At 48.5% G+C, this 25,418-nt stretch overlaps 1 protein-coding gene across 1 annotated transcript in view; it reads left to right on the forward strand.

Moving 5' to 3' along the window:
• ubap2a (ubiquitin associated protein 2a) overlaps positions 1–25,418 on the forward strand; it is a 253,109-nt gene that overhangs the window by 135,297 nt on the left and 92,394 nt on the right. The window contains 2 exon segments of the mRNA XM_072497225.1: positions 16,586–16,766; positions 17,289–17,539. Of these exon segments, the coding sequence (XP_072353326.1) occupies positions 16,586–16,766; positions 17,289–17,539 (432 nt within the window).

Genomic DNA, 25,418 nt, shown 5'->3' on the forward strand with positions numbered 1-25,418 from the left:
GCCGTCTCCACTGTCCCCAAATTTTCAAAGTCGCCACCACCACCGGGCTTGTGGTGTATTTCTTCGGTGAGAACGGCAATGGGGCCGTCACCATAGCTTGTAGGCTAGTCCCCCTACAGGACGCTCCAATCTCTTCCACGCCGCTCCCTCCTCTTCCCCCATCCACTTACTCACCATTGAGATATTGGCGGCCCAGTAGTACTCACTTAGGCTCAGTAGTGCCAGCCCCCCCCCTATCCCTACTACGCTGTAAGAATCCCTTCCTCACTCTCGGGGTCTTCCCGGCCCACACACAACTCATGATACTCTTTTCGATCCTTTTGAAAAAAGCCTTCGTGATCACCATCGGGAGGCACTGAAACACAAAGAGGAATCTCGGGAGGACTACCATTTTAACTGCCTGCACCCTCCCTGCCAGTGACAGGGATACCATGTCCCATCTCTTGAAGTCCTCCTCCATTTGTTCCACCAATTGCGTTAAATTTAACCTATGCAATGTACCCCAATTCTTGGCTATCTGGATCCCCAAGTAACGAAAGTCCCTTGTTACCTTCCTCAGCGGAAAGTCCTCTATTTCTCTGCTCTGCTCCCCTGGATGCACCACAAACAACTCACTTTTCCCCATGTTCAGTTTATATCCTGAGAATTCTCCAAACTCCCGAAGTGTCCGCATTATCTCTGGCATCCCCTCCGCCGGGTCCGCTACATATAACAACAAATCATCCGCATACAGAGATACCCGGTGTTCTTCTCCTCCACTAAGTACTCCCCTCCACTTCTTGGAACCCCTCAATGCTATTTCTTCCACGATAAAAGTCCACGCCTCATCCGCCGTCTCAAAGTAGTGGTGCCTCCCTTGATATGTGGCCCACAGTCTTGCCGGTTGCAGCATTCCGAATTTTATCTTTTTGTGAAGCACCGCCTTGGCCCGATGAAAGCTCGCCCTCCTTCTCGCCACCTCCGCACTCCAGTCTTGGTATACGCGGATCACCGCGTTCTCCAACTTACTGCTCCGAGTTTTCTTTGCCCATCTAAGGACCATCTCTCTGTCCTTAAAACGGAGGAATCTCACCACTATGGCTCTAGGAATTTCTCCTGCTCTCGGTCCTCACGCCATCACTCGGTATGCTCCCTCCACCTCCAGCGGACCCGCCGGGGCCTCCGCTCCCATTAACGAGTGCAGCATCGTGCTCACATATGCCCCGACGTCCGCTCCCTCCGCACCTTCAGGAAGGCCAAGAATCCTTAGGTTGTTCCTCCTCGCCTTGTTCTCCAGCGCCTCCAGCCTTTCCACACATCGTTTATGGTGTGCCTCGTGCATCTCCGTCTTCACCACCAGGCCCTGTATGTCGTCCTCATTCTCGGCAGCCTTTGCCTTCACGACCCAAAGCTCCCGCTCCTGGGTCTTTTGCTCCTCCTTTAGCCCTTCGATCGCCTGTAATATCGGGGCCAACAGCTCCTTCTTCATTTCCTTTTTGAGTTCTTCCACGCAGCGTTTCAAAAACTCGTGTTGTTCAGGGCCCCATATTAAACTGCCACCTTCCGACGCCATCTTGGTTTTTGCTTGCCTTCCTTGCCGCTGCTCTAAAGGATCCACCGCAATCCGGCCACCTTCCTCTCCATTTTCCATCCGTATCCAGGGGGGATTTCCTTCTGGTTCACCGCACAGTACTTTTAGCCGTTAAAATTGCTGTTGGGGCTCTTATTAAGAGCCCAAAAGTCCGTTACACCGGGAGCTGCTGAAACGTGCGACTCAGCTGGTCATCGCCGCACCCGGAAGTCGTACGTGATAACTTGTGGGCAGGTTCCCAACGAGTACTTTCCTCGTGTCTGCATGGTTTCCTCCTGTGTGCCCTGGATTCCTCCCATAGTTTAGTGATGAGCAGGTTAGGTGGATTGGCTATGATCAATGGGCAGAATTACTGGGATAGGGCAGGGGAGTGGACCGACTGTTCTTTCGGAGGGCTGGTGCAGACTCAATGGGCCGAATGGCTGCCTGCACTGGGAATTCTATGGATATTGTCGACATGGATTTCAATAAGGTATTTGACAAAGCCTAACATGCTAGACTGGTCAGAAAATGGAGATCTCATGAGAAGTTGGAAGATTGGATCCAAAATTGGTTCATTGACGGGAAGCCACGGGTCAGTGGATGCTTTTGCAAATGGGAAACTTTTTCCAGTGGTGTTCCACAAAGTTCAGTGTTGGGGCCCTTGCTGCTTGTTATGTTAATGATTTAGATGCCTTGCAAAAGTGAAGAGAGCAGTTGTCGACTCCAGAATGATACCAATGGTTTGGTTCAGCGGGCAGAGAAATGTGGGGTAATGCATTTGGGGAGGGCAAACTAAGGAAGGGAATACTCAATAAAGGGGAAACTATTGAGAGGGGCTGAGGAAATGTGATACCTTGGGAGTACATGCCTACAGGTCCTTGAAGGTGGCAGGACAGGTTGATACGGGTCAAGAAAGCACATGAAATGCTTTCTTCATTGGGCGTGGTATTGAATACAAAAGCAAGGATGTAATTAGGCCGCAGCTGGAGTTCTGTGTATAGTTCTGGTCACCACAATATGAGAAAGGACATAATTGCTCTGGGGAGAGTGCGGCGATGTACAAGAATTTTGTCAGGGCTTTGAAATTGTAGCTGAGGAGAGTTTGGAAAAGCTAGGGTTGTTTTCCTTTGAGCAGAGGAGGCTGACCTAATTGATGTGTACCAAATGAGGGACTGGGATAAGGTAGGCAGGAAAGACTTATTTTCCCCTCGAGGAAGGGGCAATTAGCAGGGGCATAGATTTGAGGTGAGTGGCAGAAGGATTAGAGGGGTCATGAAGAGAATCTTTTTTTATCCAGAGGGTGGTGGCCGTCTGGAATTCACTGCCTAAAGTTGGTGGTTGAGACTTAATTAAACTCATTTAGAAGGTACCTGGATCTGCATGTAAAGTGCTCTAACCTGCCAGTCTAGATGCTGGTAAATGGGATTAAAATGAGCGATAGTTTTTTCTTTTTGTTTGGATCAGGGCAGACACACGATGGGCTGAATGGCCTCTTACTGCACTGTTGCCTTTCCATGGTTCTAATATGGCAAGCAACTGGAAGGTTGGGATAATGCTTGTGGGCTGAGTGAAGGTATTCTGCAAACTGGTGACTCAGTCTGCGTTAAGTGTCCTGAATGTAGAGGATACTGTATTGTGAGCAGCGAGTGTAGTAGACTAAACTGAAGGAGGTGCCCGGATGGTGAGGAGATAGAGGCACGCGTTGCATCGTCTGCGATTGCATGGGAAGAGGGTATGGTGCTGCAGCTGATGGAGGAATTGAGCAGGGTGTCATGGAGGGAACAGTACCAATGGAATGCTGACAGAAAGTGAGTAGAAGGAGTGTTTAGTAGTGGCATCATGCTGGAGTTGGGGGAATGATGGAGGATGATGCACCATTTTGCTTTGAGTGCTGACCCTTGTTCTTCTATTAACGCATTCTGCTACCTTACCGATCACCATTATTAGCATCTTGGTTAGTATTTAACACTCCTTGTGTCCATGACATCTTTGTCAGTCTCTCCTGAGCTCCGACCTATCACTGACCTTCTGCTCCACCTACCTCTCCAACCATGTAACCCATCACATTTCTGCCGCCTCTTCAGCTCTGATGAAATCACATGGACCAGACGTTAACCCTGCTTTTCTCTCTCCCAGATGTTTTGACCTGTCCCCATGAAGTTGTACGTGTGCTCTCAGTCTTGTGGCTCAATGTGTTGATACTCTTAAACCACTGCTTTAACTTTGATTCAGTGTGAGAATGCTGATCTGTGTACAATATTTTTAAACATCTGGCTGTCTGGCAGGTATGAAGAAAAATGATTAACCTCCGAGCTCAGTAGGTAAAACTTAGTTGAACTATAAGTCTCTGGAGTTTAACAGTAATTCCATTTCAGACTGCATTTTAGCTCTGTTTCCTACAAGATTCTGTCGACCAACTAATACCTCCATGTTTTGCTTTCCCATTTTTCTTTCCACCTCTAAATGAAAAATTAACTTCAAGGCTTTCTGATGCCCCCAAAAATTACCCATGGAAAGCCATTTTGTCTTTCAAACTATGAACTTTTGTTCTTGAGCAAATCTTGATTAGATATTTTGTTCACTGAGAACTGACAAACTTGACCAAGAGATGAGCACTTAGCCATCCTGTGTTAGAATATGAATGTCCGATTGATGGAATTATCTTTTATGAAAGGAAAAGTGGTTGTATTATTCCTGAATTAGTAGAAAAGCAGCTGCTAGGTAAACACTAAATACAGGGCTCCTTACCTCCAGTACCAAGGCAAATCGGTGTGTGGCAAGTTTTTTGTTCTGTTTCAGAAACTGAACTTAGCTACAGAATTCACATTTCGGGGAAGAAAAGTGAGAACTTGACTCTGATTTGATATGATTTGATCTAAGAACTGATCACTAATAGTTACATAGCATAGTTAATTTTACATTTTGAAAACATTACAAGTTGAAGTAATTGCATCTTGGGTTAGGTTTTGGATGATTAGACACCTCATCGGTGTATCAATTTTACTGCCATTAACTGCAATGTAATCAAAGGCACTTTCAACAAAGCAATTGTGAAGAGTTTTTGGAAATCTGTCAAACTGAGATTTCCATTTACAATAATCCCATATCCACTGTTAACTAAGTGATTGATTTGGATTCTCTGTTTACTTTTCTGAGGATTTTTGCACTCTAGCAAAATGTACATTTTAGCTAGTTAAACTACCATTGACTTTAGTGCTGTTCCTTTTTGAATAGGTAGTTTTTTTGGACAATTCTGAAACACTGGTGAGGTAGATTGGAGAAATAACTTGTGTGAAGTCAAATCCAAGTGCATTTGAAGTACCTTTCTGGAAGCAAATTCTACCTGAATTTTTGGGTTGCTGTGCACTTTTTTAATATAACTGCTTTCAAATTGTCAGGAAAAGCTTTTTAACTAGCAAAGACTTTGTTTATCCAGATCTAGCATTTTTGTTCAGCGTTATCTGAACTAGTGATCTGTGTTGGTGTCCAGTTTTTAATGTTCTGTATTTATTGCTGGAAAAAAGAGACATGCTGTCAAAACTTTTTGTCTTGCATTTATCAAGTGAGATTTGCAAGAATACCAGATTTCAAAGGGAACAATTTGTACTGCATGAGAAAATGGTGCTAATTGGTTGGCAAGTGGACTCTGGCTGTTCAATGGCAATGTGTGTACTAATCAAACTATTGTTCACAGTAATAGGTCTTGTACCCCAATGACCTGCGGTTTCTAGCAAACTGCACGTCCTTTTCGCTTTTTGCAACAGACAAAGTACTGACCATATTCAACTAGCCCATGCTTGCAAGACTCAGAACATAGTGTCCAAATTAGATATGCTTCTGCGATTGGACAGTGTTTCCTAAAAAAGCCTGATTGTGCTATGAATTACACTCTCAACCAATTTAAGAATTAAAAATAAAAACTGAAAATGCAGGAAGAATTCAACAGATCTCGTAGCATCTGTGGGGAAAGTACAATATGACTCTTAAGAATTGGAAAGAGGTAGAAATGTGATGTGCTTTGTACTGTTGAAAAAGTGGGGCAGGGAAGGTAAAAGTGGGGAGGGGAAGATGGAGCAAAATTGGAAGACAAGAACGATTAAATTGAAAAGATGTTGTGAAACATGACAACGTCAATGGTAATGATCGTACCAAAGACTAAAGCAGTTGTCCATAGAATAAAAGTCAGCACTTTGTGAAAATAAAGTAAGGTGCCGTTCTTCAGCTTATGTTCACTGGAACATTGTAGCAGGCCGATCCCGGCCCCGGGTCACTCCGTGTGGAGTTTGTACATTCTCCCCGTGTCTGCAAAGATCTCACCCCCACGACCCAAAGATGTGCAGAATAGGTGGATTGGCCACACTAAATTGCCCCTTAATTGGAAAAAAATAATTGGGTACCCAAAATTTTTTTTTAAAAGATGGCCACCGGCAGCACCCAATAGGTGAGACAAAGAAAATCCCCTGGTCGCTGTTGGCTTCTCTCCTCCCCTCCCCCAAGCTGGCAGACACTACCCGGCATCTCACTAACGCCTCCTCCTCCCAAACAAACATTCTAGAATTATCGTGCCTCACCAAACTAGCCCAGCAAGTTGCAAACCCCCCCCCCCAGCCCCTCACACGCCACTCTGTTCACTAGGCTACCCCTTAGTGCTGGCAAGGCGTGTGCCCACCCCACCCCCGGCCAAACACTAACACACAAGGCCAACTGCACCATCCCCCGGCCCACCCTCTCATATCCCATGTCCAAATCCTAGTGTCCTTTCATCTCTTTTGCTTTCCCCTCTCCAAAATTACTATTTCAATCCACTTACCATTCCCTATGACCTTTGCCTTGAGAAAAAACAAAATGAAACCCCTCCCCGCTAACCTCCAAGCAAAAGAACATGAACATAACACAATATATTGCAATATTTACAACCCACCCAACCCCTTCTCAGCACACAGTCCCACCAGCCCTTAATCTAGTCCCTTTCCTTTATCCTTTATAGAAGCCTCTGCCTGCTCCAGTGTGTCAAAGTAGTGATCCTTCGAGTCCATTTATGATTCTGTCTCGCTGAATACACCATACCGAACTGCACACCCTTGATGTGCAGGAGCACCTTCGCTATATTAAAGGCCACCTGCCATTTTGCCAGCTCTGTACCAATGTCTTGGTAAATACTCAGTGTTCCTGCCCCAGTCAATGCGCTGATTCTTCGTGGCCCTCTCCAGGACCTGCTCCTTCCTCTGAAATCTATGAAAGAGGACGATCACAGCCTGTGGTGGCTCATTCGGTCGTGCCATCTGCTGCAGAATCGATGAGCCCTATTAAATTCTGGAGGGGAGAACCTCTCTGCAAAATGCTCAGATGGCCTCTGGCCCTCCATAACCTCTGGCAAACCAACCACTGAGATACAGTCACCCTGACCTGTACTACAGATCCTCAACTTTGCCCTTCAGACCCTTATGCCACAAGCAGCATTTCAGCTCCAGTGAGGCAAGCTAACCTACATGCCTCAACAAGGCCTTCACCATGCCCTTCAGTGTCGCCACTCTCTCCTTTGTAGCTTTTTTTTTTTAAACCGAAACAATTTTATTGAGGTATCACTCTCCCGCAAAGAAGTCGATGAATGGTTTGCCACCTTCGGGCGAACCCCAGTACACCTTCGGGCGAACCCCAGTACAGATCCCCTCCAGGCGAACTTGATTTTTTCCATACCCAGAAAACTTGACATGTCCGAAAGCCATAGTTCGGTCTTCAGGGGTTTTGAGTCACTCCATGCCAGCAGTATTCGCTGCCGGGCTATTAGGGAAGCAAAGGCCAGAACATCTGCCTCTTTCTCTCCCGGGTCTTCCGAAACCCCGAAAATTGTCACCCCTGGACTCCTCACCACCCTTGTTTTCAGCACCCGGGACATGACCCCCGCAAATCCCTCCCAGTACCCCGTAAGTTTAGGACATGCCCAAAACATGTGAATATGGTTTGCTGGTCCTCCCGTGCATCTAGCGCACTTGTCCTCGACCCCAAAGAATTTGCTCATCCGAGCTACCGTCATGTGGGCCCGGTGAACGACCTTAAATTGAATCAGGCCGAGCCTGGCACGTTGCGGTTGAGTTTACCCTACTCCGAGCTCTGCCCACAGCCCGTCCTCCATCTCCCCGCCAAACTCCTCCTCCCATTTGAGTTTCAGTTCCTCCGTCTGGGACTCTTCCCCCTTCGTGAGCACCTTGTAGATATCCGAGACTCTCCCCTCTCCTCCTTCTCCTCTAGAGACTATTCTGTCCTGGATCCCTATTGGCGGGAGGCGTGGGAAGGATGGGACCTGTTTGCGTACAAAGTCCCGCATCTGTAAGTACCTAAAGTCATTTCCCCTTACTAGCCCAAATTTCTCCTCCAAGCCCCTCAAACTCGCAAAGCTGCCCTCCAGGAACATAACCCGCCCGCTGCCATGTTCGAAACCCTCCATTCTTGTTCCCGGGGGCGAATCGATGGTTATCACATATTGGAGCCCAGACAGGACGACAGCCCCCCCGGTCACATGCCTCCTCCACTGGCCCCATATCCTCAGGGCCACCCCCACTACCGGGTGACCAGGGTTGCCAAACTGGTGCCCCTGCACGAAGCCGCTTCCACTTGCTCCCAGATAGACCCCGTACCCACCATCCACTTCCTTATCATGGCTATGTTAGCCGCCCAGTAGTAGTTGATCAGACTTGGCAATGCCAGTCCCCCCCTCGCTGCGGCTCCTTTCAAGCATTGCCCCCTTCACCCCGCGGGGATTTTCCCGCCCAGACAAAGCTCATGATGATTTTGCCAGTCCTTTTGAAGAAGGACTGTGGGATAAAGATCGGGAGGCACTGGAAGATTAGCAGAAATCTAGGGAGGATTGTCATCTTTACAGTCTGCACCCTCCCCACCAGTGACAGCGGGAGTGCATCCCATCTCCGAAACTCCCTCTTCATTTGTTCCACCACCCTAGTCAAATTTAACTAATGCAACCTGCCCCAGTCTCATGCCATCTGTATCCCCAAGTACCGGAAACTTTCCTCCACCAGCCTAAATGGCAGCTCCTTCAGTCTATTCTCCTGGCCCCTTGCCTGCACCACAAACATCTCACTCTTGGCCATATTTAATTTGTACCCTGAAAACCAGCCAAACTTCCTCAATGTTTCCAGTATATTTTCCATCCCGGCCAGTGGGTCCGACACTTACAGGAGCAGATCGTCCGCATAGAGAGAGACCCTATGTTCCAAACCCCCCCCCTCCCAGGCATTCCCTCTCACCTCTTTGCAGCTCTCAACGGCTCTATGGCCAGCACGAACAGCAACGGGGAGAGTGGGCACCCCTGACTGGCCCCGCGATGTAGTCTGAAATCTGATATTATCCTGTTCGTCCTAACGCTAGCTTTGGGGCCTGGTACAATAGTCTGACCCAATTAACCAGTCCCTCCCTGAACCCAAACCGTCCAAGCACCTCCCACAAATAGCCCCACTCCACCCGGTCGAAGGCCTTCTCAGCGTCCATTGCCACCATTACCTCCACCTCCTTGCCCGTCGGGGGCATCATGATCACATTGAGCAATCTTCTCAAGTTAGCTGTCAGCTGCCTGCCTTTCACAAACCCTGTCTGATCGTCCCCAATCATATCCGGTACGCAGTCCTCAAATCAAATCGCCAGGAGCTTGGTATCCACATTGATCAGGGAGATTGGCCTGTATGACCCGCAGGATTCCGGGTCCTTGTCCCGCTTCAGTATCAGCGAGATGGTGGCTTGCAACATCGTCAGTGGCAGGGCCCCTCTGTCCTTGCCTCATTAAAAACCCTTGTCAGGACCGGTCCCACTATCTCCGAGAACTTCTTGTAAAACTCTACTGGGTATCCATCCGGTCCTGGGGCTTTCACCAACTGCATGGCCTTTAGGCCCCCCAATACCTCCTCCGCTCTAATTGGGGCCCCCAGCCCATCCACTAGTCCCCTGCCTACTTTTGGGAAGGTTAGTCCATCCAGGAACCTTTTCATCTCCAACTCTTGCGGGGGTTCTGAAGTGTACAGCTTACTATAGAAGTCCCGAAATACCTTATTCAGTCCTGCCGGGTCCTCTACTCTGCTCCCCTCCCCATCAACCACTCTGCTTATTTCCCTGGCCGCCTCCCTCTTCCTGAGTTGCTGCGCTAGCAATCTACTGGCATTCTCCCATGCTCATACACCACTCCCCTCGCCTTCCTAAGTTGTTCCACGGCCCTACTCGTGGATAGCACCCTCAGTTCCGCCTGCAATCTCCGTCTCCCTGAGTAGGTTCTCCCCCGGGGACCCCGCATGCTCCTAGACTATCCGGTGAATTTCCCTAATCAATCTGTCCATTTCTGCTCTGTCTGCCCTGACCCTGTGAGCCTGAATTGAGATCAGCTCCCCCCTCACTACTGCCTTCAGCACCTCCCACAGGGTCGCTGCTGAAACCTCCCCGTATCGTTCACCTGCAAGTAATTTTGCATACACTTCCGAAGTCTCTCACATATCCCCTCCTCCGACAACAGTCCTACGTCTAACCTCCATTGCGGGCGTTGGTAATTAGCTCCCCGCCAACCTGCAGGTCCACCCAGTGCGGGACATGTTCCGAGATAGTGATTGCCGAGTATTCCCCCCCCCCCCCCCCCCAAGCAACATCCCCCGATAACCCCAACCCTGCCATTCACTGGCTGTATTCTCTCTCTCTCTCTGTCTCTGTCTCTCTCTCTGTCTCTCTCTCTGTCTCTCTCTCTGTCTCTCTCTCTGTCTCTCTCTCTGTCTCTCTCTGTGTCTCTCTCTGTGTCTCTCTCTGTGTCTCTCTCTGTGTCTCTCTCTCTGTCTCTCTCTGTCTGTCTCTCTCTCTGTCTCTCTCTCTGTCTCTCTCTCTGTCTCTCTCTCTGTCTCTCTCTCTGTCTCTCTCTCTGTCTCTCTCTCTGTCTCTCTCTCTGTCTCTCTCTCTGTCTCTCTCTCTCTCTCTCTCTCTCTCTCTCTCTCTCTCTCTCTCTCTCTCTCTCTCTCCTCTTCCCCCCACACACACACCTGACTCCCTTGACTAGCCAATCTGCTAGCCCGGTGACTCATCGCTCCAGCGCCCCCTTGTCTCACTTCCATTGTTTCCCCGACCTCATCTCCCCACTCCCCAGCACATCATCCCCCACTCTGACCCACTGGAGCAGTCTCACTAAGATGGGAAAGATCAAACAAGATGTAAGCATCAAACAGCAACGCGAGGCTGCTCCAGGTACAATACAGTTCCAGCTGTGTACACAGAAAAGTGTTAACCCACGTCCCTTTCTGAGTACCAAAAAATATATAACATCGCAATGACCCAGTACCCGTACACCCCCCATCCAAAACAAACATAAAAACCATAGACATAAATGAAACAAAAGCCCCAACCAACATCTTTAACCCCATTGCTGACTGGCCACCCTTTTGTTACCATACAGGCTCCAGCACACTCAGAGAGCCCAACAATAGGTACCCACCACAACAGAAGAAGAAAAAAGGAGAGAAAAAAGCAACAGAAAAAAAGGAAAAAGACCATTCGGGAGAGGGGGGGGGGGAAGGAAGAGAGAGAGAGAATGAGATCCCCCCCCCCCCCCCCCCCCCCCCAATTCCCCCATAGGCAAAAACTGCCCGCAAAAAGTACACCACAAGGCACCATTAAAGCAGTAAACAGTCGACCTGCAGTCCAGGCACAGTAGGCGTCCCTTCAACCAGTAATTCTCGGACCCTAGCTTGTGTCCGTGGGTCCTTTTTTCGAGACCAGCCCCTGATCCCTTACAAAGTCCATCGCTTCTTCGGGCTCGGCGAAGTAGTGGTGTTGGCCCTGATGCGTAACACAAAGACGGGCCGGGAAGAGCAGACCAAACTTCACGTGCTTTTTGAGCAACACCTCCTTAACGTTTTTAAAAAATTTTTATTAAAGGTTTTCATAAAATATCAATAACAAAATGAGAAAGAAAAAAGAACCCAACAGGGTTAAGTACAAAACACAATCTAAAAAAGCAACCCCCCCCCCGTACCTAAATAATAAATTAACATTAACACCCCGACTTAAGACAACAGGTGTATACACCCCCTCAGACCCTCCAGTGTAAATAACATAAACAAAAATAAAGTAAACCCCACCCCCCGAGCTGCTGCTGCCATTGACCAATGTCTATCGTTCTGCCAGAAAGCCTAAGAACGGTTACCACCACCTAAAGAACCCTTGTACCGACCCTCTCAAGGCAAATTTCACCCTCTCCAATTTAATGAACGCTGCCATATCGCTGATCTAGGATTCCACGCTTGGGGGCCTCGTATCTTTCCACTGAAGGAGAATCCTTCGCCGGGCTACCAGGGGCGCAAAGGCCAGAATTCCGGCCTCTTTCGCCTCCTGCACTCCCGGCTCCTCTGCCACCCCAAATATTGCGAGCCCCCAGCATGGTTTGAACCTGGATCCTACCACCCTCGACAACGTCCTCACTGCGCCCTTCCAAAATTCCTCCAGCGCTGGGCATGCCCAGAACACACGGGTGTGATTTGCTGGGCTCCCTGAGCACCTAACACACCTGTCCTCACCCCCAAAGAACCTGCTCATCCTTGTCCCGGCCATGTGTGCCCTGTGCAGCACCTTAACTGTACGAGGCTGAGCCTCGCGCATGAAGTGGAAGAGTTCACCCTCCCTAGGGCATCTGCCCACGTCCCCTCTTCGATCTCCTCCCAACTCCTCCCACTTACCTTTCAACTCCACCACCGAGGCCTCCTCCTCCTCCTGCATCACCTGGTAAGTTTCCGAGATCTTCCCCACTCCCACCCACCCCCCCGAGAGCACCCTGTCCTGTACTGTGTGTGGCAATAGCTGTGGGAATTCCATTACCTGCCGTCTGGCAAACGCCCTTACCTGTAAGTACCTGAAGGTGTTCCCCGGGGGGAGCCCATACTTCTCCTCCAGCTCACCCAAGCTCGCGAACTTCCCGTCCACAAACTGGTCCCCCAACTTTCGTATGCCTGCCCTGTGCCACCCCGAAAACCCTCCATGTTCTTCCTGGGGCGAACCGGTGGTTCCCCCGTAATGGGGTCCACGCCGAGGCCCTAACCCCCCCCCCATGCTGCCTCCACTGCCCCCAAATTTTGAGGGCCGCCACCACCACCGGGCTCGTGGTATACCTCCTTGGAGGGAGCGGCGCCGTTGCCAGCGCCCCCAGACTCGTACCCACACAGGACGCCGTCTCAGCCTCTTCCATGCAGCCCCCTCCCCCTCCATCACCCACTTGCGCACCATTGTCGCATTGGCGGCCCAGTAGTACCCACAGAGGTTGGCAGCGCCAGCCCCCCCCTATCTCTACTCCACTCCAGGAACACCCTTCTCACCCTCGGAGTCCCTCTCGCCCACACAAACCCCATTATACTCCTGTTAACCCGCCTGAAAAAAGCGGGATAAACACAGGGAGGCACTGGAACAGGAACGAAAACCTTGGGAGCACCGTCTTTCTGATTGACGTCACCCTACCCGCCAGGGACCGCGGCAACGCGTCCCACCTCTTGAACTCCTCCTCCATTTGCTCCACCAGCCTTGTAAAGTCAGGGCCCCCCCAGCTCCTGGCCACCTGGACCCCCAAATATCTGAAACTCCTCTCCGCCCTTTTTAGTGGGAGCTCGCCAATCCCCCTCTCCTGGTCCCCTGGCTGAACTACGAACAGCTCGCTCTTCCCCATATTGAGCTTGTACCCCCGAAAAGTCCCCGAATTCCCTAAGCATCCTCATTACCTCTGGCATTCCTCCCACCGGGTCCGCCACATACAGCAGCAGGTCGTCCGCATAAAGCGACACCACCCCGCACCAACCCCCTCCAGTTCCTCGACACACTCAGTGCCATAGCAGGGGTTCAATCGCCAGTGCGAAGAGCAGGGGGTACTGGGGACACCACTGTCTCGTCCCTCGGTGCAACCGAAAGTACTCGGACCTCCTCCTATTTGTGGCCACACTCGCCATCGGGACCTCATACAACAGCCTAACCCACCTGACAAACCCCTCCCCAAACCCGAACCTCTTCAGCACCTCCCACAGGTACCCCCACTCTACCATATCGAAGGCTTTCTCAGCGTCCACTGCCACCACTATCTCCGCCTCCCCCTCCCTCGCCGGCATCATGATAACGTTCAAATGCCTCCGCACATTCGCGTTCAACTGTCTCCCCTTCACAAACCCCGTCTGGTCTTCATGGATGATATGTGGCACACAATCCTCAATCCTCGTGGCAAAGACCTTCGCCAGCACCTTGGCATCTACATTTAGCAAGGAAATCGGTCTGTAAGACCCACATTGCAGGGGATCCTTGTCCCGCTTCAGGATCAAGAAGATCTGTGCCCGGGAGATCGTCGGGGGTAAAGCCCCCCCCCCCCCCCCCCCAATCCCTTGCCTCATTGAAGGTCCTAACTAACAGCGGGCCCAACAGGTCCATATATTTTTTTATAGAACTCGACTGGGAAACCGTCCGTCCCTGGTGCCTTCCCCGCCTACGTGCTTCCTATCCCTTTGATCAGCTCCTCCAGCCCAATCCGGGCCCCCAGTCCTCCACCAGTCCCTCTTCCACGTTTGGAAACCTCAATTGGTCCAGGAAACGGCCCATCCCTCCCTCCTCCTGTGGGGGCTCGGATCGGTACAATTCCTCTTAGAAGTCCCTGAAGACCCCATTGATGCCAACCCCACTCCTCGCCACGCTCCCTCCCCTGTCCTTAACTCCCCCGATTTCCCTAGCTGCGTCCCGCTTCCGAAGCTGATGCGCCAGCATCCGGCTTGCCTTTTCCCCATACTCGTTGACCGCCCCCTGGGCCTTCCTCCACTGCACCTCTGCCTTCCTGGTGGTCACCAGGTCGAATTCGGCCTGGAGGCTACGCCTTTTCTTCAACAGTCCTTCCTCTGGTTCTTCCGCATACCTCCTGTCTACCCTCACCATCTCCCCCACCAGCCTCTCCCTCTGGGCCCTGATGGAGATCAGCTCTCCCCTCACCACCGCCTTCAGTGCCTCCCATACCATCCCCACTCTGACCTCCCCGTTGTCGTTGGTCTCCAAGTACCTCTCTATACTTCCTCGGACCCGCTCGCTCACCACCTCGTCCGCCAACAGCCCCACCTCCAAGTGCCACAGCGGGCGCTGGTCCCTCTCCTCCCCCATCTCCAAGTCCACCCAATGCGGGGTGTGGTCAGAAATGGCTATTGCCGAATATTCCTTAACTTGTTTGAAGGCTGCTCGCCGCCTGGCCACCTACTGGCTTAGGTGCTGGTAAATGCGAAGGACACTGTTATTCCACATGCTGCTCTTCGTGCTCTTTGCCCACTGCAGCACCCGCTCCTTCTCCACGAACCTGTGGAACCTAATCAGCATCGGACGGAGGGTGGGGGGGGCCCGGGCGCACCTGTCTCGCCTGTACTCTGTGTGCCCCCTCCAGCTCCGGCTTCAGCCCCCATCAGCTGCCTCAACAGGTCTGCCACGAACGCTGTGGCATCCGCTCCCTCTGCCCCCTCCGGGAGGCCGATGATCCTCAGATTTTGTCTACGGGCTCTATTTTCCAACTCCTCTACTCTGTGCAGCAGTCTTCGCTGTCTCTCCTTCAACCCGTCGACTTCTAGCGCAGCAATCATCTGCGCGTCCGCCTGCTCCTCCACCGCCTCCCCCAGCTCCTTAACTTTTTCGTCCTGGGCATCCAGTCTCTGGTTCAGCTGATCCACTGCCTTCTGAAGTGGGTCCAAGTTATCCTGCTTCAACGACTCAAAGCTGCTCTTTATCACCTGCAGCATGTTTTCCAGCGCCTGCTGGATAGCCGGGTCCGCAGGTCCGCCATCTTTGCTCCCGGGTCAGCTTCCCCTGCACCTTGCCTTTGTTCCTTCCTCTCCCGTTTGCGCTGCTTTCTGCTCTCCCGCAGTTCCATGCAGCTCTGCTCGCTCCTTAGCCCCCCGTGGCCGTCCTTTCAGCGCTCCACAGCCCCGCAAAACCGGGGAACCAGGTCCTCAAATCCCGCCGGAGTGAGCCCCCCTGAATGTGCGGCTCACTCATTCATTGCCGCCACCGGAAGTCTCTCCTTCGTAGCTTTGACCATCTTGCCGACCTGCTCTCTTATCGGGCCGAATACCGCCTTGATGGTGGCTTTAAACAATTCTTTAATCTTTCTTTGTCTCTAAAATTGCCCATCCATCTGCCCTCCAAACTTCTCCAACTCCTGTGCCATCACCACCGCCAGCATCTCCAATGTGATGGGTGTGGCCACCTTCGCCATTTTCCATCCCCTGGATTCCTTTGTCAGGCTACCAGCCAGAGGTTTTTTTCCAGTGGCCTTTTTCGTCGAGGCTTTTGACATTCCTCTGTTCTCCACATCAACCTGCTGGGTTGGAACACAATCTCCTGAAAAACTGGGCGAAAGTGACCAAAATACAAGGATCCCAACAGGAGCTGTCTCGCATGTTGTCACCAGAAGTCCAAACAAGAACTTGGCAGTTGACTAATATCTGGTGTATCCCCTATGACAATGTTCCTGCCAACCAGAGTCCACTTGCCAACCGATCAGCACCCTCTTCTCATGCAGTATGAATTGTTCCCCATAAGATTTGGCATTCTCGCAAATCTGTCATTATGAATGCAAGATGAAACCACAGGTCTCTTTTTTTTAATCATAAGTTCTGTACAATCAAGTGACTATTTTATATTTGTCTTGACTTGGAAATTTTTGTTTCATGGCATTAATGGGATTTCATCGAAATGCCCACAAAGAAACATTTAATACTTACTGTTGAGTTTGTACTTCAGCTGCAGAGAACTCCATTAAATGTCATGCAGAGTTTATTTTAGAACAGTTGAAAAATGTCTTCCAAATAGGTAACAATGTTGTACAAGAAAGTAACATGAACTACTCAAAACACAAACAAAATGTCTGAATATGCTGTTTTAAAATTCTTGACCGCTACATATCTGGGGCAAATTAAGGATCAAGAATTGCAGTTGTAGAATGTTATCATACTTGGTGCTACTCAGAAAACTTAATTTGGTTTCTGTTTTCCTTTATAGTCTCCTGGGTTTGGCGAACCTCCTGCAACAAAGATTGTCAACTCTTCAGGGTCCCAGTTACATGAGCAGTTGAAATCATCTGGTTTGGTAGAGGTTGCTGCACAAACCAGAAAACCAAGTAGCAACACTCATTCCTGGGAAGCAAAATCAACTTCACAGTCAACTGTCCTGAGCCAGTTTGGTCAGTATTTTGTTACGGACAGATTTATGTTTATAGTATTTGTCAGTAAAATAATTCAATGTGTTTTAAACTTGCTGCATTTCTATTTTAAATGTTTATTGATTCCAACAGTTGTTGTAAGTAAAATCTCACTTGCTTCTTGACTGTATAAACTTAATAACAAAACTGATTTTAAAGTCCAAAATAGTCCTAGTAAAACAAAAGTGTTAATGCTGTGAAATACAGTTATCTAATTGCAGGATAAATTTGTCTAATTTGATTAGTACAGAAACCTGCATGTCTTTTTTTGAGAACTATGATTTATAATATTGTTGTGGAATTGCAAGAACTTCTGTGACATTAGGGAGCTGCAGCAGGAAGATAGTATTTGTATGTGAGATGAATGGATGACAAATATATGCTTTGGAAGGAATGTTATTGGAAATGGAATACGGGAATAAATATTTTCATCTATGTATAATGTAGACAACTCCTGGTCTGTTCTAAAATTATTTTAAAGCAGCTATTTTGGGCATCTTTTAGACTTCAAGACCCAGCCCGAACCGTCACCTGTTCTGAGCCAGATGACTCAACGACAACAGCAGACCTCTGAACCAGTATTAAATTCCTATTCCTCCCAGATCAAGTTAAGAGAATTGTCTCCTGTTGAAAGCACTACTAGTAAAATGATGCAACTGCTGCCTATCTCCACAGACAGTCAAATAACCAATTCTCAACAGATACAACAAAAACAGCTTAAAACACAAAAGCGGAAGATACCAGCAGCATCTAAAGTAAGTTGAGAAACAGTTTTGTTATACCCGTGAATGCCGTTGCTTTTAACTGGGTTGGCCCAAAAATATTTTTAACTGTTGGCAATTGTTTTGTCCAGAAATAATAATAAGGCTATGATGTGTAATGAGGCAGACGATTAGGGAACTTGAGGTGAAGGAACCCTTGGGGAGCAGTGACCACAATATGATCGAATTTACCCTGCAGTTTCAGAGGGAGAAGCTGGAATCAGATGTAACGGTATTACAATTAAATAAGGGTATCTACAAAGACATGAGGGAGGAGCTGACTAGAGTTGATTGGAAAGGGAGCCCAGCAGGGAAGACAGTAGGACAGCAATGGCAGGAGTTTCCGGCGGTTATTCGAGAGGCACAACAGAAATTCATCCCAAGGAGGAGGAACATGCTAAGGGGAGGACGAGGCATGACGAGGGAAGTCAAGGATAGCATAAAAGAAAAAGCATACAAAGTGACGTGGATTGTTGGGAAGCCTTTAAAAGCGAGCAGAGGAAACCAAAAAGCAATAAGGGAGGGGGGAAAGATTAAATGTGTAAGCTAGCTAGTAATATAAAAGGTAGGAGAGAGGCAGAAATAGGCATTGAGCCACTGCAAACTGAGGCTGGATAAGTCAAAGAAATGGCAGAGAAACTGAATAGTTACTTTGCATCAGTCTTCACAGTGGAAGACACCAGTGGGATGCCAGAGCTCCAGGAGAATGAGGGGACAGAGGTGAGTGTAGTGGCCATCACGAAGGAGAAGGTTCTGGGGAACCTGAAAGGTCGGAGGGTGGATGAATCACCTGGACCGGATGGACTACACCCCAGGGTTCTGAAGAAGATAGCTGAGGAGATTGTGGAGACATTGGTGATCTTTCAGGATTCACTGGAGGCAAGGAGGGTCCCAAAGGACTGGAAAGTAGCTAATGTAAAACCGCTATTTAAGAAGGGAGAGAGGCACAAGACGGGAAATTATAGGCCGGTTAACCTGACATTGGTCATTGGTAAGATTTTAGAGTCCATTATTAAAGATGAGATCGCGGAGTACTTGAAAGTGCATGGTAAAATAAGACTGAGTCAGCACAGCTTCGTCAAGGGGAGGTCATGCCCGCCAAATCTGTTAGAATTCTTTGAGGATGTGCTCCCGTTGTCATTGGCGGGGAGGATTCAGACAGTGAAGGTGACGGTCCTTCCGAGGTTTTTGTCCGTATTTCAGAGTCTCCCAATCTTCATCCCCAAGGCATTTTTTAGGAAGGTGAAAGCAGTGATTTCAGGGTTTGTCTGGGTGGGTAAAGCTCCACGGGTGAAGGTGTTGCTGGAGCGGGGTTGGGGGGCTGGCTCTCCCGAACTTTATAAACTACTACTGGACGGCAAATATTGCAGTGGTCAGGAAATGGGTAGTGGGGCAGGGGTTGGTATGGGAGTGGGTAGAGACAGCCTCATGTCGGGACACGGGTTTGGGGCACTGTTAACGATGCCTCTGCTGTTCTCGCTGGCCAGGTACTCCACAAGCCCAGTAGAAGTGGCGGCCCTGAGGGTGTGGGGACAGTGGTGACAGCACATTGGGCTGGAGGGGACGTCGGTGTGGGCACCAATATGTGGTAACCACCAGTTTGCTTTTGGGAGGGGAAAGAGAGAGAGAGACTAGATTTGGGGGGGGGGGGGGGGGGGGTTCGGGGATGGCAGCGGGCATGGATCGGGCAATTTGGGGATCTGTTTATAGACTGGGGCTTTCTGTGCTTGGGAGAGTTGGAGGAGCACTTTGAGTTGCCCAGTGGGAATGGGTTCCGTTACTTGCAGGTAATGGGCTTTGTGCGGAGGCAGGCATCGACCTTTCCGCATCTGCCGACCCAGGGGCTACAGGGTAATCTGGTGTCGGAAACGGGAGTGGGGAAGGTATCGGAGTTGGAGGCTGGGTTATGGGAGGATGCCCTGAGGAGAGTCAATGCATCCTCGTTGTGCGCCAGGCTTATACAATTTAAGGTGGTCCACAGGGCACATATGACTGACCCGGATGAGCAGGTTTTTTGAAGGGGTGGAGGATAGGTGTGGGCAGCGTGCAGGTGGGCCTACGAATCATGTCCATATGTTTTGGGCTTGTCTGAAGCTTGGAGGATTCTGGCAGGGATGTGTTGGAGGTCTGAAAGTAAGGGTGGTCCCGAGTCCAGAGGTGGCGATTTTTGGTCAGAAGACCCGGGAGTTCAGGGGGCGAGAGAGGCCGATGTCCTGGCCTTTGTCTCCTTGGTAGCCTGGAGACGGATTTTGCTGGAATGGAGGGACTCGGAACCCCCGAAGTCGGGGGTGTGGGTGAGTGACATGGCTGAGTTTTCAGGCTTGAGAAAATTAATTTAACCCTGAGGGGCTCGATGTTGGGGTTTGCTCGGAGGTTGCAGCCATTTATCGACTTCTTTAGAAAGGACTAAGCTGTCGGTTGGGGGATGGGGGGGGTTTAAAGCGAGGAGGCAGGGTGCATTGGGCAAAGGGGGTGGAATTGTTGGGGTGTTGTTTGTGTAAGCCATGTTGGAGTGTGGTTGTTTATTGTGTTAACATTTCTAATATAAATGCCTTAATAAAATATTTTTTTTTGAAAAGGATTATTTGAGGATGTAACAAGGAAGTTAGACAAAGGAGAACCTGTGGTTGTGATTTATTTAGATTTCCAGAAGGCCTTTGACAAGGTGCAGCATAGGAGACTGTTAAATAAGTCAAGAACCCATGGTGTTAAGGGTAAAATCCTGGCATGGATAGAGGATTGGCTGTCTGGCAGAAGGCAGAGAGTGGGGATAAAGGGATATTTTCAGAATAGCAGCTGGTAACTAGTGGTGTGCCTTAGGGGTCTGTGTTGGGACCACAACTTTTCACAATATACATTAACGATTTGGAAGAAGGAACTGAAGGCACTGTTGCTAAGTTTGCAGATGATACAAAGAGTTGCAGAGGGACAGGTAGTAATGAGGAAGCAGGGGAGCTGCAGAAGGATTTGGGCAGACTAGGAGAGTGGGCAAAGTGGCAGATGGAATATAATGTGGAAAAGTGAGGTTATGCACTTTGGAGGGAGGAATGGAGGCATAGACTATTTTCTAAATGGGGCAAAGCGTAGGAAACCAGAAGCACAAAGAGACTTGAGTCCTTGTTCACAATTCTCATCAGGTTAACGTGCAGGTTTAGTCTGCAGTTAGGAAGGCAAATGCAATGTTAGCCTTCATATCGAGCAGGCTAGAATACTAAAGCAGGATGTACTCCTGAAGCTTTATAAGGCTCTGGTCAGACTCCATTTGGATTGTTGTGAGCAGTTTTGGGCCCTGTATCTAAGGATACGGGCCTTGGAAAGGGTCCAGAGGAGATTCACAAGAATGATCCCTGGAATGAAGAGCTTGTCATATGAGGAACGATTGAGGACTTTGTGTCTGTACTCGTTGTGAGTTTAGAAGGATGAGGGGGGATCTTATTGAACCTGTAGGATACTGCGAGGCCTGGATAGAGTGGACGTGGAGAGGATGTTTCCACTTGTAGGAAAAACTAGCAGAGGACACAATTTCAGACTAAATAAATGATCTTTAAAACAGAGATGAGGAGGAATATCTTCAGCCAGAGGGTGATGAATCTGTGGAACTCTTTGCTGCAGAAGGCTGTAGAGGCCAAATCATTGAGTGTCTTTAAGACCGAGATAGCTAGGTAATTGATAAGGGGATCAGGGGTTATGTGGAAAAGGCAGGAGAATGGGATGAGAAATATATCAGCCGTGATTGATTGGTGCAGCAGATTTGATGGGCCGAGTGGCTTAATTCTGCTCCTATGTCTTCTGGCCTTAATGTGAATTTGTTGGTTTTTTGGCTAAATAGAGAGCTGTGTGGATTATGAACTTGTGTTCTGTGCATTACCAGTTAATCTAATATCTTTTCAAAGCCCCACGCTTCCTCTAATATCTTTCCTTGTGAAGATTTAAACATGAGTAGAGGTCAGCATTATACCACACTGTAAAGCAATTGCATGTATCTAGAGTGGTAGGATGTGGTTTTCATATCTGTAATTGTCCGCATAAAGTTCCTCATCCTTCAGTTGCTGTTGTGTATTGGTATGTGGTGAACCTGAGCAAGGACCAGATAGTTAAGAGCTTTGGTTTGGGGGGAAAAAACCTGCAAACCTGAAACAAAAATGCTGGAAATACACAGCAGTTTGGTCAACATGTATAATATATACTGTTAATCTGTCTTTTTTCAAGGCACCTCTGCTCTAGTAAAATAAGTAAATAAAAATCTAGTCATACTGTAGTTGGTCTTCTATCCCTCTTTTCAACAGGTTATTAGGCAGTGGACTTTCACGGTCTACCCATGACCAAATATAATGTTTCCATGTAAAGTTTTTTAAAGATTTGCAGTACATCTGTGCATCTTGCTCCCCATGAATTCATGTGAAATTGATGTATATGGGCACATTAATACTCTTGTGTTGGTGAAGCTACCTTTATTGGTTGACCAAAATGCAGAAAGTGACCATGTAATTTCTCTCATTGATTGTGGCTGTGCCTGAAGGTTATTGCCTTGATCTATTCTGCCAATATTGTACTATCTATAAACTTGCAATGATTGTATCATCATTTTTTCAGTTCAGGTATCTCGTTTTTTTGATTTCACTGCAAGGCTAAATGTGTATTGTAAAGAATATGTGGACTGATTGCGTAACTTAGTGAGACTCATTTAACTTGTACCCAATTTACTCATTTAACGTGACACCCAAAATGAAGTTGCTGCCGTGACCAGTTTTTTAAACCTTAAAGTGCCCAATTTTAGCGTGGGCCTTGTGGCCCTGCACATCTTTGGGTTGTAGGGGTGACACCCAAGCAGCCATGGGGAGAATGTGCAAACTCCGTACTGACAATGACCCGGGGATGGGATCGAACCCAGGTCCTTGGCGCTGTGAGGCAGCAGTATTGACCACTGCGCCAACGTGCCACCCTCGTAACCAGCTTTGTGGTTTGAAGCAAATTGAGAAACAGTTGACAGAATTTCCCTTGGACTTTGAATGGCTGTACAAGTTATTTCATGGCTCAAAAATACTAGTTCTATGTAATTCCTGTTAATCTCTAGAGTCACATCTAACATCACGGACTCTCATTGGTTGTGGCGAGGTTTAAACCGCATAATGGGCTACAAAGCAAAGCCAAGTAGCATCCCCATTGGCAGCGCACCCCTCCCTGATGAACTCAATGCATTCAGTGCTTGGTTCAATCAGGAAACCATCAAACCGTTGTCAACTGCCCCAACAGTCTCTGATGCAACCATACCTACTGTCACAAATTTCTGAATGACCCTCTAATGGACTGTACTAATCTCCATGCATTTTCCGTACTGAGTAGCACTCCGATCACGTGAACCCGCCTCCCGTCCATCGACTCTGCCCACTGCCTTGGGAAAGCGGGCGGCATAATCAAAGACCCCTACGACCCGGGCAGGGGATAAGTCCGAGAACACCCACAAACAGGTTCAAAAACCGCTTTTTCCCTGCTGTTGCCAAAATGACCCTCTTATGGACTGATCTCTTCACACATTCTCTACTGAGTAGTACTGCACTCTGTATGCTCACCCGTTGCCTGTGCCTATGTATTTACAATGTGTATTTATGTGTATGCCCTATGTACAAACTGTCTGGACTGTACACCGAACAATGCTTTTCACTGTACCTCGGTAGACATGACAAAAACAAATCCAAATCCACCATGTATCTATGCGGTTCTTGAAGTAATAAACAAGTATGAAAGTGGCAACGCAGTTGGAGATAGTAGTCGCGAAGGCATATGGCATGCTTGTGTTGAGTTCTCCAAGTGAGCCAGAGAAGAGACAGCCAGAGTGAGACAGAACCAAGAGTGAGTTTGGGAATTTGAATCTAGGTGGGAATTCGAAGCTGGGTGGGGAGGAAGTGCTTTTCATCCCTGGTAAGTCACTGGTAAGTAGTGTTTCTGTTTTCTTTTTCTTTTCATTCGTATATTTTTTTTTTTCTTTGTTGTTTATTTTTTTTTATTTTTGGGGGGGAAATTGTAATTGTTGAAGTTAACCGAAGGTTTAAGACATGGCAGGAGATCTCAAACCCGTGCCATGCTCCTCGTGTGCGATGTGGGAGCTCAGGGACACGTCCACTGTCCCTGGCTCCTTCACGTGCAAGAAGTGTGTCCAGTTGCAGCTCCTGTTAGACTGCTTGACGGCTCTGGAGCTGCGGATGGACTCACTTTGGAGCATCTGCGATGCTGAGGACGTCGTGGATAGCACGTTTAGCGAGTTGGTCATACCGCAGGTGAAAGGTACTGAAGGAGATAGAAAATGGGTGACCAAAAGACAGAGCAAGAATAGGAAGGCAGTGCAGGTGTCCTCTGCGGCCATCTCCCTGCAAAACAGATACCGCTTTGGATACTGTTGAGGGAGATGGCTCAGCAGAGAAAGGCAGCAGCAGCCAGGTTCATGGCACCGTGGCTGGCTCTGCTGCGCAGCTGGGCAGGAAGAAGAATGGCAGGGCTATAGTGATAGGGGACTCAATTGTAAGGGGAATAGACAGGCGGTTCTGCGGATGCAATCGAGACTCCAGGATGGCGTGTTGCCACCCTGGTGCAAGGGTCAATCATGTCTCTGAGTGGCTGCAGGACATTCTGTGGGGGGAAGGGGAACAGCCAGCTAAAAGGAATAAAACGGGAAGTAAAAACATTAATGGTAAGCGACGCAGCAGGTTGTTACGTGAAGATATGGGTTCAACGACAAGGAAAATTAGGAGAAAGGTTAAGAGGAAATATAACTTAGGAGAGGTTACTGATCGAGGTGTTAAGATTCAGAACAGAGGTTAAAAAAAGCCAACATGAGTGTACTTTACCTGACTGCTCGTCGTATTCGGAATAAGGTAAATGAGTTGATGGCGCAAATCATCGTGAATGACTATGATTTAGTGGCCATTACTGAAACATGGTTAAAGGATGGTCACGACTGGGAGTTAAATCTCCATGGGTAAAAATTATTCGGAAGGACAGAGTGGATGGTAAGGGAGGTGGTGTAGCTCTGTTATTTAAGGATGACATCCGGGCAACAGTAAGGGATGACATCGGTGCTATGGAGGATAAAGTTGAATCCATTTGGGTGGAAATCAGGAATAGTAAGGCGAAAAAGTCACTGATAGGAGTAGTCTGTAGGCCACCAAATAGTAACATTATGGTGGGGCAGGCAATAAACAAAGAAATAACTGATGCATGTAGAAATGGTACAGCAGTTATCATGGGGGATTTTAATTTACATGTCGATTGGTTTAACCAGGTCGGTCAAGGCAGCCTTGAGGAGGAGTTTATAGAATGTATCCGCGATAGTTTCCAAGAACCGTATGTAATGGAACCTACGAGGGAACAAGCAGTCCTAGATCTGGTCCTGTGTAATGAGACAAGATTGATTCATGATCTCATAGTTAGGGATCCTCTCGGAAGGAGCGATCACAAGATGGTGGAATTTAAAATACAGATGGAGGGTGAGAAGGTAAAATCAAGCACAAGTGTTTTGTGTTTAAACAAAGGAGATTACAATGGGATGAGAGAAGAACTAGCTGAGGTAGACTGGGAGCAAAGACTTTATGGTGAAACAGTTGAGGAACAGTGGAGAACCTTGGAAGCAATTTTTCACAGTGCTCAGCAAAGGTTTATACCAACAAAAAGGAAGGACGGTAGAAAGAGGGAAAATCGACCGTGGATATCTAAGGAAATAAGGGAGAGTATCAACTTGAAGGAATAAGCATACAAAGTAGCAAAGATTAGTAGGAGACCTGAGGATTGGGAAAACTTTAGGGGGCAACAGAAAGCTACTGAAAAAGCTATAAAGAAGAGTAAGATAGATTGAGAGTATACTTGCTCAGAATATAAAAAC

The sequence above is a fragment of the Scyliorhinus torazame genome, chromosome 3, assembly GCF_047496885.1.
Source record: "Scyliorhinus torazame isolate Kashiwa2021f chromosome 3, sScyTor2.1, whole genome shotgun sequence".
NCBI lineage: Eukaryota > Metazoa > Chordata > Chondrichthyes > Carcharhiniformes > Scyliorhinidae > Scyliorhinus > Scyliorhinus torazame.